This window comes from Equus przewalskii, chromosome 7 (assembly GCF_037783145.1).
Source record: "Equus przewalskii isolate Varuska chromosome 7, EquPr2, whole genome shotgun sequence".
In the NCBI taxonomy this organism is placed as follows: Eukaryota; Metazoa; Chordata; class Mammalia; order Perissodactyla; family Equidae; genus Equus; species Equus przewalskii.
The window spans coordinates 78,032,013-78,043,752 of NC_091837.1; the positions used below are offsets into that span (position 1 = coordinate 78,032,013).

At 53.8% G+C, this 11,740-nt stretch overlaps 1 protein-coding gene across 1 annotated transcript; it reads right to left on the reverse strand.

Annotated features, from left to right (window-relative positions):
• Positions 1-807: 807 nt before the first annotated feature.
• Positions 808-5,686, reverse strand: RAX (retina and anterior neural fold homeobox). Its single transcript, XM_070630337.1, has 3 exons — positions 5,159-5,686; positions 4,603-4,856; positions 808-1,751 (listed from the first exon to the last, which is right to left on the reverse strand). Exons 1-3 carry the CDS (start codon positions 5,445-5,447, stop codon positions 1,254-1,256), a joined length of 1,041 nt encoding a protein of 346 aa, XP_070486438.1. The 5' UTR covers positions 5,448-5,686; the 3' UTR covers positions 808-1,253.
• Positions 5,687-11,740: the final 6,054 nt, after the last annotated feature.

The following is an 11,740-nucleotide window of genomic DNA, read 5'->3' on the forward strand; positions in this document are numbered from 1 at the left end:
GGCGGACACCTCTGGATACCTTCCCCGCCCCGGAGCCTGTGCCAGAGAACTGCAGATTGTGTCCACGACGCGTCCGAGAGGACGTGCCCTCCGGGTCGCTGCGCAGAGCGCTCCAGGACGCTCTCTCCGCGCGCGGCTCCTAACCCGACGCGCGTTAAATCGATCCGCTAGGATAGGGGGTGCGGAACGTGTTGGACACACCAGAGAGAGAGACACTGGGCTCCAAAAAGGCAAAGTCGCTCTGTCCCAGTCTTCGGAGGACTAATGTCATCAACCCTGGGTAGCAAGGGATGACACCGAGACAGCAACCTGGACAATGATCTGAGAGGGGCACTGGGCCTCTGCGGGGTGGAAAGAGAGAGGCAGGGCTGCCAGGGGCTTCGGGACGTTCAGCTCTCACCTTGAGGAAGGTGGTGTAGACGCTTCCTACTGGGGTCAGTCTTTCAAAGTTGCAGCCGCCGCTTGGCTATTGTATCGAGGGACTGAGACCTCGCCCGCAGCTGAGCCTTAGGCTCCAAACACCACGAACCCCACACACTTGCACGCGCCCGCACGCGCCCAGGGAGGGGCGCCTCTTGTATAGGGCGCCGCAGGCCGGTGATGGGGATGATTCTCCGCTGCAGCAAACCGCTTCCAGGAGGGTTCGCACGAGGTAGCCCCAGCTCCTGCGCAGTCCTCTGCCGTCCCTGACCCACCCGGTCCACCACCGCAGGCCCTCCAATACCCCCATTCACACGCACATTGTCCTCCCCGCCCCCCCCCCCCCCACGCCGTCCTGAGCGCGCTTAACCAGAATCAAACCCAAACAAGTAAGTCTTTAATTCTCCTCCCAAGTACTTTGAAACTACTTATACAAACAATTCCTCAAACTCTATTCCTCCGCCTCCCATTCCTCCCAGTTTTCTTTATCTGGGGTCGCCACGCAGCCCGGGAGCGGCCGAGGTCAGGCGCTTTAGGTCCCTTGAACCTGGAGGCTCCGGCGCCCGCGGGGGTGGGAGCAGCGTGGCCGGCGGGGTCGGGCGGCCTCTCCCCGCTCCAGCAGCAGGGCTGGGGTTCTGTGGGCTGTGCGGGTGGTCAGAGGGCCTCGGCAGGCCTGAGGGTCAGCCCTGCCTGGTGAGTCAGGAGCAGATGTGCACGACGACCCAAGCAGGCGGCACAGGGAAAGAGCGACCGAGTAGGGGGACCCAGGGCGGAGGGGTGCGCGTGTGCGCCTCCCAGGACGGTCGTCTCGCCCGATTTGGTCCCTGGTGCCCCTAGAGGGCCTGCCACGGCTTCCCGATGGCCTGGATGTGCTCCTTGGCCTTTAGGCGCAGCGCGGCGATGCTGCTGTTGCGCGGGTCCGCCTCGTCCAGCGGGAACTTGTCCCCGAAGCCGGGTCCGCACGGGTAGGCGGGCGGCGGCGGCCCGAGGGGCTGCAGGCCGGGGCCCAGCGGCGGAGAGTTCAGGAAGGGCGGCGGCGGCGGCGGCGGCGTGTAGCTGGCGGGCAGGCTCTGCGCCGGCGGCCCGAAGCCCGGCAGGCTCTGCAGCGCCGTGGCGCCCCCTCCCGGCAGCGGCGGCCCGAGCCACGACTCCAGCGGCAGCGCGCCCCCCGCCGGCCCGCCGCCGCCGCCCGGGCCCGCCCCGAGGGGCGCCAGGGCTGCCGAGGGCGGGGAGCGGCTGAACGAGAGGAGGGGCGAGTCCTGCAGCTTCATGGACGACACTTCCAGCTTCTCCTGCCGCCGCCACTTGGCCCGTCGGTTCTGGAACCACACCTGCGGAAGGCAGCACAGCGTCGTCGGGCTGCCGCGGGGGCCGGGGCCGCACCCCCGCCCGGCGCCCGCGAAGCCCGGCGGCTGGATCCCCCCATCCCCGGGCAGAGCTGGGCACCCACTATTTCGCACCTGTTCCTTCCACCCGCCCCCCCACTCCACCCGCATTATCCTTTCTTTTCCGTCCTATTTTCTCCTTTTGCTCTTTTTCCTTCTTCTCTCTTGCTTCTTCTGAGTCTCTTTGTCCCATCCGACTCCTCCGTGGCGTCCCATCCTTTTTTCCCTGTTTATCTCACCCAGAGGTGTGGTTGTACTTGTTTCCAACTCCTGGCACGCAGCAGTTGCTCAGAAAAAACTGAAGTTAACCCTGGAATCGGACTGCAGGACTTGGAAACCAGAGCTCAACAAATTTCTGTGACCTGCTGGCTGACAGCCCTTCCTGACGCTTCGGTTCAGACTCTCCTGCCTCCCTGTGGAACAGCTCTCAGCGGCTGCGTTTTTGTCTCAGACTTTCTGTATTTTACCTACCTTTGTCTCTTTTATAAACATTCATACAAACAAATACTCTAAGTATTGTAACTGGTAACATTGGGTGTTAAAATACAGCTATTTCAACGAATTACTCATATGCTAACTAGTGGAAGAAAGTGGGCTTATTTGATCCCGAGCATATTTGAATTGCTACTGTAATAAGATTTTCATTTTTATTTAATTGATATCCGCTTAGTATTTCTGATATTTCTTACAAATGGCTTTCAATGATTACAACAGTTCAAGCTTGTTTTTTTAAAATCTACTTTTACTTTATGGAGTTAGTTTTGACATTACCCTAAGATGAGTATAATGAGTTTGAGTTTTTCTTTTTTCTTTACATATAGAAAGTCCATGCCAAGAGTGAAGTCTGGTCTCTTATCTTCCATTCCTGACCTCATAGAAGCCCAAGAAAGGGGGCAATTAAGGCTTCATCACCAGGTGACCACCCTCAGAAACGGAACAGAGAGAGCTGGTCTAGTTTAGAGGAGAAAACTTTGGCCAAACTGGTGGCCTCAGTGTTATATTTATCAAGGGAAGTGGGGGAATCGTTGCGACTTCAGAAAGGAGAAAGCAGTTCTGAGTCAATAAGGTGGGGGGACCTCCTAGGAGAGCTGAGAAAACTGCCCTCCAGCACCTGGGCAGAGCAGGGCAAGGGTGTGTAAGCAGGAGATTTGGGGGAAGAAGAGAAAGAACAAAAACTTAAGTACTCCTGCTCCCTTCCCACAAAAGATTCTTCTACATATCTGAGGCCCCGATTTCCCAGAAACATTAGCTATTTGCCCATAATAGAGAAAAGAGAAACAGTGGCATGAGTGAGGGCTCCCATTCCTCTGCCTCCTCTGCTCCTCTGCATGTCACACTCCATCCCCCCCAATATCCACGATAGTCTTCGGATCCAGTATCCAGAGTCAGAGGGCTAACGACTGGATAGCCAGCTCTTATACTGCTCTACTGCTGCCCTGACACAGTTGGAGACTCAGCCTGCCCCCCCACCCCCATCTGATTACATCATGGCCATGTGTTAAGAACCTGCCATATGCTGAGAACTGCCCTGGCCTTGTGGTCACGGAGAAGTCACAGACACTGTTCTCAAGAAGCTCACAACTTCGAGCAGAAGCCAAAACCCCTGAACAACTAAAGAGGGAGGAAGGAAGGTGGGACAGAGGTGGCTTCAGGTATGAAGGCAGCCCCTGAGTTGGCTGTGCCTGTATTCTAGAAGGCACTGGAAGGCCCTGGAAGGATTTGCCTCTCCTCTTTCTTCAGCTTTCACTGTATTCTTTCCCTCTCCCTACCCCATCCTCCCTCCAGGAAAAGCAGGTGCTAAAATGCCCACTCCTTCAATGAAATCATTGCAATCAAATTAGGAGATATTGAACTGTCCTCGCCAGTTAATCCTGAGTCACATTAGGAAACTATTTTTACAAACCATGGCATTTACTCCATAGTTTCAACCCCTCAACTAAGCAGAAGAGCTAAAAGGCAAGAGCTTGTCCCCTTTTACTTTTAAGACAAGGCCAAAAGCCCCCAATATCTGAAGACCCTAACTTCCTGGAAATCTCATTCATTAGACACACAAAAATCCCATCTCGTTCCCCTGCCTTTCAGGAGCAGTCAAATCTGTCCCCAGTGTCTCCCTTTCAGGCCTCTGTAAACTCTCCCAATTTGGAAATCCTCCCAGATTTTTCACAGATGACTAGCAAATATTTAAGGCTTTCAAATATTTTAATGATCAGGGATTAAAGATAATTCAGCTCTAATTAAAGCAAAAACCCCTTTACAATAAAAAGAAAAGGCCTCTGCCCCAGCGGGAACTTTGCTTGGATGTGCACCAGAGAAGCAAAAGTCAGTTTCTGAAAGGAACCCACCAAAAGTTTCAACTGCAGGCGCCAGGCCCTCGCAAGACCACAGGGTTTTCGTTTTTAACACGGGGCTGCCAGCTAGTGACTAGAGTGGCATTTGAGGCCCCAATAGGTTACCCTTGAGCTGCTGCCTACATTTCCTCTCTCCACAGTGATCCTCCCAACCCTCCATCCTCGCTGTACCTAATGAGCTGTCCTCTCCTCTTGCCAGCCGTTCCCAATTCCTCTTCTTAGCTTAGAACAGGGAGACCCCCAAGAGGAGATGGCACTACAAACTGGAACAGACTGTCCGAGGGGCGGTGCCTGGGCCACATGGAAGAGCTCTGGGGTTCTAGGCTAGCCAAGTCGAGGAAGGGCAATGGGAAAAGTGCCCTAATAAATGCGTGGGCGCCCGGGGGTTCAAGGGAGCTTTCGCTGCAGCTTGGGCTCGGGCCCTCCCGGGACCGATCTGGGCGCTTTACCTGGACTCGGACCTCGGGTAGGTTGACCTTGCCGGCCAGCTCCTCGCGACTATACACGTCAGGGTAGTGGGACTTCTCGAAAGCGCGCTCCAGCTCGTGCAGCTGGTACGTGGTGAAGGTCGTGCGGTTCCGCCGGTGCTTTTTCTTGGGCTGCTCCTCCTCCGACAGCTTCGCGTCGCCCGCGGCGGGCCCGACGGGCAGCCCGGGGCTCGGCCGGGCCTCCCCGGGCTCCTTGGGGCAGTAGGGGCGAGGGGCTGGGACTACAAGGCCCCGGAAGGTCAGAGACACTCCACGGAGTATCCCTGGGCCCACCCCGCCTACCCGTGGGCGCTGGCAGCGGATGCGGGCGCTGAGATGCCCGCGGAGGTAGGGGTGAGGGCTGCGAGGGGCCCTTCAGCTTTTTCTCCACGCACGTTGGGATCTCCTGTTATACACCCAGCCCTCAAGCCCGCGCCCTGATGCCTTAATACAAGTTACGGCAGGGGCCTCTCCTCTTGCAGAGCTTCTAACTCTGGGCACCCAAAGGGCCACGCAGCGGCCGGGGGTGCGCACTCACCTTCGTACTCCGGAGCGGCCGCCGAGGCGGGCGGCGGGGCGGGCTCGGCGCCTCCCGCGGGAGCCTTGGGGCAGGCAGCACGCGCGCCCTGCCTTCTATCCCGCTCCTTCGCCCCCCGGGCGCCTCGCTCCGCCGGGAAGGAGCCGAGGATGCCGTCGTCCTTGGTAAATCCCAGGATGGCTTCGATGCTGTGCAGCCGCGAGGTGCTCCCGCCCGGGCTGCGGAGCAGGTGGCCGGCGAGCGAGAAGCTGCCGTCGGCCATTGCGGGGGCGCAGCCGGGCAGGTGCATGGGGAGCGCCGGGCGGCGGGAGGGCGCGGCCCGCGCTCTCTGCAGCGCCGCCTGCTTTGGAGACAGACACAAGAGGCTCGAAGCCGGCTCTTCCTGGGTACGGCGGTCCAACCCGAAGAGTCCCGACCCAAGGTCAGGCTCGGCGCGCGACGCCGGCCCGGTTACGCGCGCAAGAGGTGGGCGAGCGCTGCGCCCGTGGGCGCCTCGGTGCCTGCAGGATCGGAAGTTCGGACTCGGAGCAGCTGGGGCTCCGGGCGCTAAAGGCTGCGACCCGCTCGCCGCGGCTCCTCCCCTCTCGCCGGGGACCCAGCCTCTTCGCTCGGCCCCTCCCTCCGCAGCGGGGCGGGTCTTTTCCTCGCCCAGCCTCAGGGTTCTCACCCGGCCGCCCCGGGCGGGGCCAGCACCCCGAATCTTCCCCCTCCCCGGTCTCGAAGCGCTCCAAACACGCCCGCGGGACAGGAAGTGGCATGTTTGACAGACCTGGGGACGCGAGTGCGGGGTCCGATCCCCTCAGTCCTGCCTCAAGGGGCCCATGCCCTGGGTCTCACCTCCCCGCCCGGGCTTGCCTCCCTCCTTGAACTCAGCTCCCTCTCCCGTTCCCCCCACCCCACACTCGCCTCTGCCCTGGGACTCGCTTCCTCTGCGCGCCCCGGGCGACCCTTGGAAAGACCTAGCGGAAAGCTTCCAGGCTCGACGGCGTCGGAAGTCAGTCCGCGCTGCTCCCCAGTTTGAATTTTCCTCTTTCTCCCTCTTTTCACCGCCGCGGGCCTCCTCTTTCGGCTTCCTAGTCCGAATCCCTGAACTTTGGGTTTATTTTGTTTGTCTATATCTGTTTCAACTCTTCCTCCCTGGCCGCTCGGACTTGGGCGCGGGCAGGCTCCCTCACTCCAGCGCCCACCCCAGGAGGCGGAGGGGCCATCTGTGCCCGCAGACCCGGCGACCTCAAGTGCCCGACCACCCAGCAGGAGGCTGGAAGGCCCAGGTCGGACCTGCTGCCTGGCTCAGGCCCCGTGGGAGACAAGCTAGGGGTTCCTCACGCCCGCAGACTGTGTGTCCTGCGGGAACCCTCCCCACCAAGCCGTTCTCCAAGCCAAGGAGATGACCCAACCTCAGGCTGCCTGGGGAAGGATCTTCCTCCGGAGAGAAGGCCTCGCACATCTCTGGGGGTTACAGGCGTAATCCGCTTGCATTTCTTTCCCCTTTGGGGGCCCCACGAGGCTTCCGTGGCCCGAAGTGACTCCCAGGCCCGGAGGAAAGACGATTTCCGCGGCCGAGCGTTTTTTCACATCCCCGGCGTTGTGAACGCTCCGTGAACGCCGGCGCTTCTCAAAGCTGACGCCAGATCCGAGTTGGGCGCCGGTCTTCGCTGAAATGTGAGCCGGGCACGTGAACCAAAATGCTTTCCTAAAAAGCCTAAGGACCTAGAGATTCTTTTCCTTTTCTCCCCAGTTTCATCGAGATGTAAGTGGCATACGGCACTGTATACGTTTAAGGTGTACAGAGTCATGATTTGACTTACATAATCGTGAAATGATGACCACAATTACTCAGCACCCATCATCTCACAGAGATGCAAAACGGAGACTCTCCAAATCGCCTTTGCAGTAGACGCTCTGCTCTCCACGCACGGGCGTCTTTCCCGCCACCCTTCGTTTATTCCCGCTGGCATCAGACAAGCGTTTACTGCGTCCCCACCGAGGGTCCGGCCTGACGTGGCCACGTCAGCGCCACAAAGAAAAGAAAGCCGGGCTGCTGGCCTTGAGGAGCTTAACAAGACAAAGGAGGAAACAGAGAAACACATCTCTTCGGATCCTCCACCTTTAAGTTGATGTCAGAAGGACATTAAAAAGGCCTTAACTACATTAAGGATCATTAAATGGTTAATTTGGGCACATGGAGAGGAGTCATTCCACAAATTACTCTATTTTTAATAAAACTATCAAAAGGTAAATTAAAATAGCGACTATGTGAGTTTGTAGCAGATGGAAATTGAGCCACTGATTCAAGCAAGAAATTATTTTTTATTTTAAGAAAAAGCTGAATTAATGAACATTAATATGCACTTTATACTATTTGCGTATATAGTTTTCATAATCCTTTCACATTCTTTATATCATCTAGATCCTCACAACCCCGTGAAGTGAGCAGGACAAATATATTTGTTCCCATTTTACAGAAGAGGAAACTGAGGCTGAAAGTGATACAGCTGTTAAGTGGCAGGGTCAGGGCTAGAACTAAGACCGGCTCCCTCCTTGTCCAGCGGCTTCTGGCTGCAGCTCATTTGTGATTATTAGGACAGAGTGTGATATTTTTGAAAAGAATCCAAGCACATCTTAGCCTGCAGTTCATTTTCAATCTTTCCTGGAGAATGAATCCTGCATCTAAGAGGCTGAGGAAGGGGCAGCTTAGCTCCCCAAAGAAATGAAGTCAGGGCCTGTGCACGGTGGCTTTTGGGCACTGGTGTCTGGGGCGACTGAACAAACTCTCAGGAAGTTTCTGCCACAATCCAGGGGAAGCCAGCACCCCCACCCCCTGGCTTTCTAGGCTGTCAAAGGCCCTGTCCCCACAAATGATCTAGTGGCACCCCGCAAGTTCCCACATACCAGTTACGTGGACCAGGTGGCTGAGGGGCTGATGCCTCGGTGACAGAGGGCAGCGTGGGGATAATCAATTGGTATTTGTTGTCTCCCCTCTGACAGTGGCTGCTTTTTATGTAAACTTCTCCAATATTAAATTGATCTCTATTAGCACCGCTAAGCAAAGGTTGGCAGCGTTTTCTTAAGCTCCTGCCCACACGCTAAGGGGCTTACGGCCTTGTTTTCCCAAGTTAATTCCTTCTGGAACTGCCCAGCTCTCCCTAATAGGTCCAGGTGAGGTTAGCTTTTATTTACTGTTTATTTCAGAGTCTCCAGAGAAAAGCAGAAAAGGCTTCAACGGCCACTGGCGAGGGACAACGGAGGAAACAGGGCAAAGCAGGACAAGCGGAGGTTGGGGCTTCCTTTGTGCGGGACATAAAGAGCTAGTCAAGACCATTGTGGGCACGGTGGAGGGTACTCCAAGCAATCAGCCGGGGGTCATTGTTGGGGGCTAATCTACATGTGTATTTCCCAAGAACTCGATTAGGGAAGATGAATGGACTCGGCCATGTCCCTAATTCTTCCAGCATGAAGCTGCATTTTTCCAGCAGTTACGCCAGCGCATAATCAGCCCAGCTCCAGCAAAAGTAAGGAGCCTGGCTTCTGAACTCCGCCTCTGTTTAATTCATTAATTCATTAGGTGGATCCAAAAAACTCCCTCCTCCCAGCCCCCACCTGCAGGCTGAACTTACACACAGCTAACGCCCCTTTACACTTGGCATGACTTGGAGAAACATTTTCAGAAGTAAGGAGAGAGGAGGCAACTGGGGCATGTGGGGGTGTTCAGAGCGTGATGTGGGAAGGACAATATAGAATGATAATTCTATCAGTTGGGAGAGACATTTTGGGGAGGAGAAAGGGGATAGGGACTGGCTTACATGAAGAACAAGAAATCTAAATGTAACCAGCAATCATGCGCAGTTGTGGTATAAGGTAGCTCTTTTATCTTGGACGTACGCAGGAGGTCCCACTTCTGGAACGATTCTGGGTGGGCTGCTTCATCCACAACACTCCTGAGAGAAATGGGCATCTGTCGAGTGAATTCCCCGTGCCCTGGGTGTGCAAACGTTCACAAGAGAGTCGATGCCATTTGACCACAGCCTCAGTAACTTCAGCTTGAAGCGATGTTTTAGGTTTGGGCAAAAAAGGTCCGTTTAAGTGCCTATGGGATATCACTTCGTAAAGTGTATAACACCACCTCGATTGTATGCACCCAGACAATCCCCTTGGTAGATGCAGTTTCGTCCTGCAATGACTTCCCCCGGCCCAGACCACACTGCAGGACGTGTCCTCCCGCCAGCTGATGCACGTGTCAGGGAAGGCAACTTAACTTCAGTAGCAGCCAGAGCAAAACACAACTCATACAGTCGTTAAACACACGCACACGCTGCAGTTCAACAAACTCAACTGTCAAGTTAAAAACAATATGTGGTAACAGTTATTATTTATTGAATACTGACTACAGAATATGCCAGTGGGCACTCTTCTGAATACGCTACATGGACTACCTCGTTAGGCTTCACGATAACCCTGTGAGGTAGACACTGTTATTACCTGCACTTTACAGATAAGGAATCTGAGCCACAGAGAGGTTAAGTCACTTGCCCAAGGTTGCCCAGCTGGCTTCAGGTGGAGCCAGGACTTGAACCCAGGTCTTTTTTTCACGAACTCATCGACTAACCACTGTGTCTACTACCTCCCAATACGGTGTTGAGGATATACATATGCACTATTAATTCTCCGGTGGCTATAAGAGAACTAGCAGATTAATTAAAGTAAGAAAATTTGGGAGTCAAAGGATACAGGAATAATATGGTTCAGAATTTGAGCGATGTGGGGGTGAAAAAGGTTTGTTGGTCAGTCTATAATTTATTTAGTCAATTGTAATGATGACAGATATACTAAAAAATATAAATTAAGTATACCATTCAACTTCCTGAGGCTGTTTCATAAAGTTTGGGGAATTCTCTCTCTGTTCTCAGAGTTCCCATTCACTCTCATTGGTTTGTGAACAATGTATTTTTAAGCCTCTACCATGTGTCATTTGTTTTGTCTGCCTTTGATGCTATGAATTTGCCCCTATACTATAGTGTATGTTGTATGCCACAGGCGCAATATGCAAGTTCCTGACAATGGTTACAAAAAATATCAACAGCTAAACTCTCTTTTTAGTGCTGACATATTGGGTACGGAGATAAAAGACGCTCTGTTCACCTCTCTCTACTGAATCTTCCTTATCGATAAAACATTTTCCTTGTTGAACCACCACAGAAGACATATTAGGAAAGAGTTCTTAGAGATACTTATCAGCAACCCCATTTTTACAAGTAGACAACTAATAATATCCTTGGCCACTGCATAAAATTGACACAAATGATCAACATACTTTGATCACTTGAGGAAGATTAGCCCTGAGCTAACTGCTGCCAATCCTCCTCTTTTTGCTAAGGAAGACTGGCCCTGAGCCAACATCCGTGCCCATATTCCTCTACTTTATACGTGGGACGCCTACCACAGCATGGCTTGCCAAGCGGTGCCATGTCCACACCTGGGATCCGAACTAGCGAAACCTGGACTGCCAAGAAGCTGAATGTGCTAACTTAACCGCTGCGCCACCGGGCCAACCCCAACATACTTTCTTTCTATACATCAGTTTCCTCCTCAGTATGATAATCTGAGTATCTCTGGTATTTTCGGACTAAATTGAAGTAAATGTTGGTATAAGGACACTGCAGTGGATAATAACCCCATCACATAATTGTGGCTAAAATATGTAAGCCAGTGAAGAGACGGGCCTCACGGAGGCATTTCTGGCTGAATTGAGAGCCCTCTCAGATGGGCATATGGTAACAGACAATTCATCTCAGTACAAGAGGAAACCAACGGCAGTTGGGAGCTCTTGTGTTTCCCAGCAGTAATACCCTGTTTGGAAGACCCCCTTTTGTGTAAGAACAGGGACCACAGCTCGCTGCAGACCACCTAGTAATTAGCAAGAGGTCCGTCCTCCTCTGGCATTCCCACTGTTTCCCAGTTATAATAGAACAGCATCACCTAAAACTAGTCTCTGATTTGGTTTTCTGCTATTTCAGAGAATCATATGTTTAAGACTTAGAAGGGAAAACTTGGTGATGATCTTGCCTGCTCTCTCAATTTCTAGCCCACACCTTTCCTTTGTAGATGTGGAAATGTGCGCCCAGAGAAATTAAGTGGTCTGCCCAAGATGAGACGGAACATCTGTCCGGGCCTCAGACTAGAGGCCAGTCTGCGGACCCCTGACCCTCATTACGCTGCTGTGGCTTTACCACTGCCATGCTGAGCTCCCACGATCCACGCAACGATGTCCCATGTGGTTCAAGTAAGTCTGAGCATGAATCCCGGAGGAATCTGTTTATTGTACAAACATGATGAAGTTACTCTTCACTCTACTCCCCAATCAGTTACCGGTCCAGTTACGATACTCTTGACCTTGCTTTTGCAGCCCATCCCAACACAAAGAGAGAAAAATCCCTTGGCAATAGACATGCAGGGCATTTTTGGCAAACGAATGATATTTCTCCCCATCGGTGTGCTGGAATCAGCTCTTACTGGTCTGTGAGAGCCAATGGTGAGCATCTCCTCCCAGCTCTGAGTTCAGTGATGACACACTGATAGTTTGAA

Bases quoted from the DNA above. Each gene is read 5' to 3' on its own strand.
- RAX (XM_070630337.1), bottom strand. From the start codon at position 5,447: ATGCACCTGCCCGGCTGCGCCCCCGCAATGGCCGACGGCAGCTTCTCG. The intron at 4,857-5,158 runs GTGAGTGCGCAC...TTGTAGTCCCAG, and splicing joins GGCCGCTCCGGAGTACGAAG to CCCCTCGCCCCTACTGCCCC. The intron at 1,752-4,602 runs GTAAAGCGCCCA...TGCCTTCCGCAG, and splicing joins TACCCGAGGTCCGAGTCCAG to GTGTGGTTCCAGAACCGACG.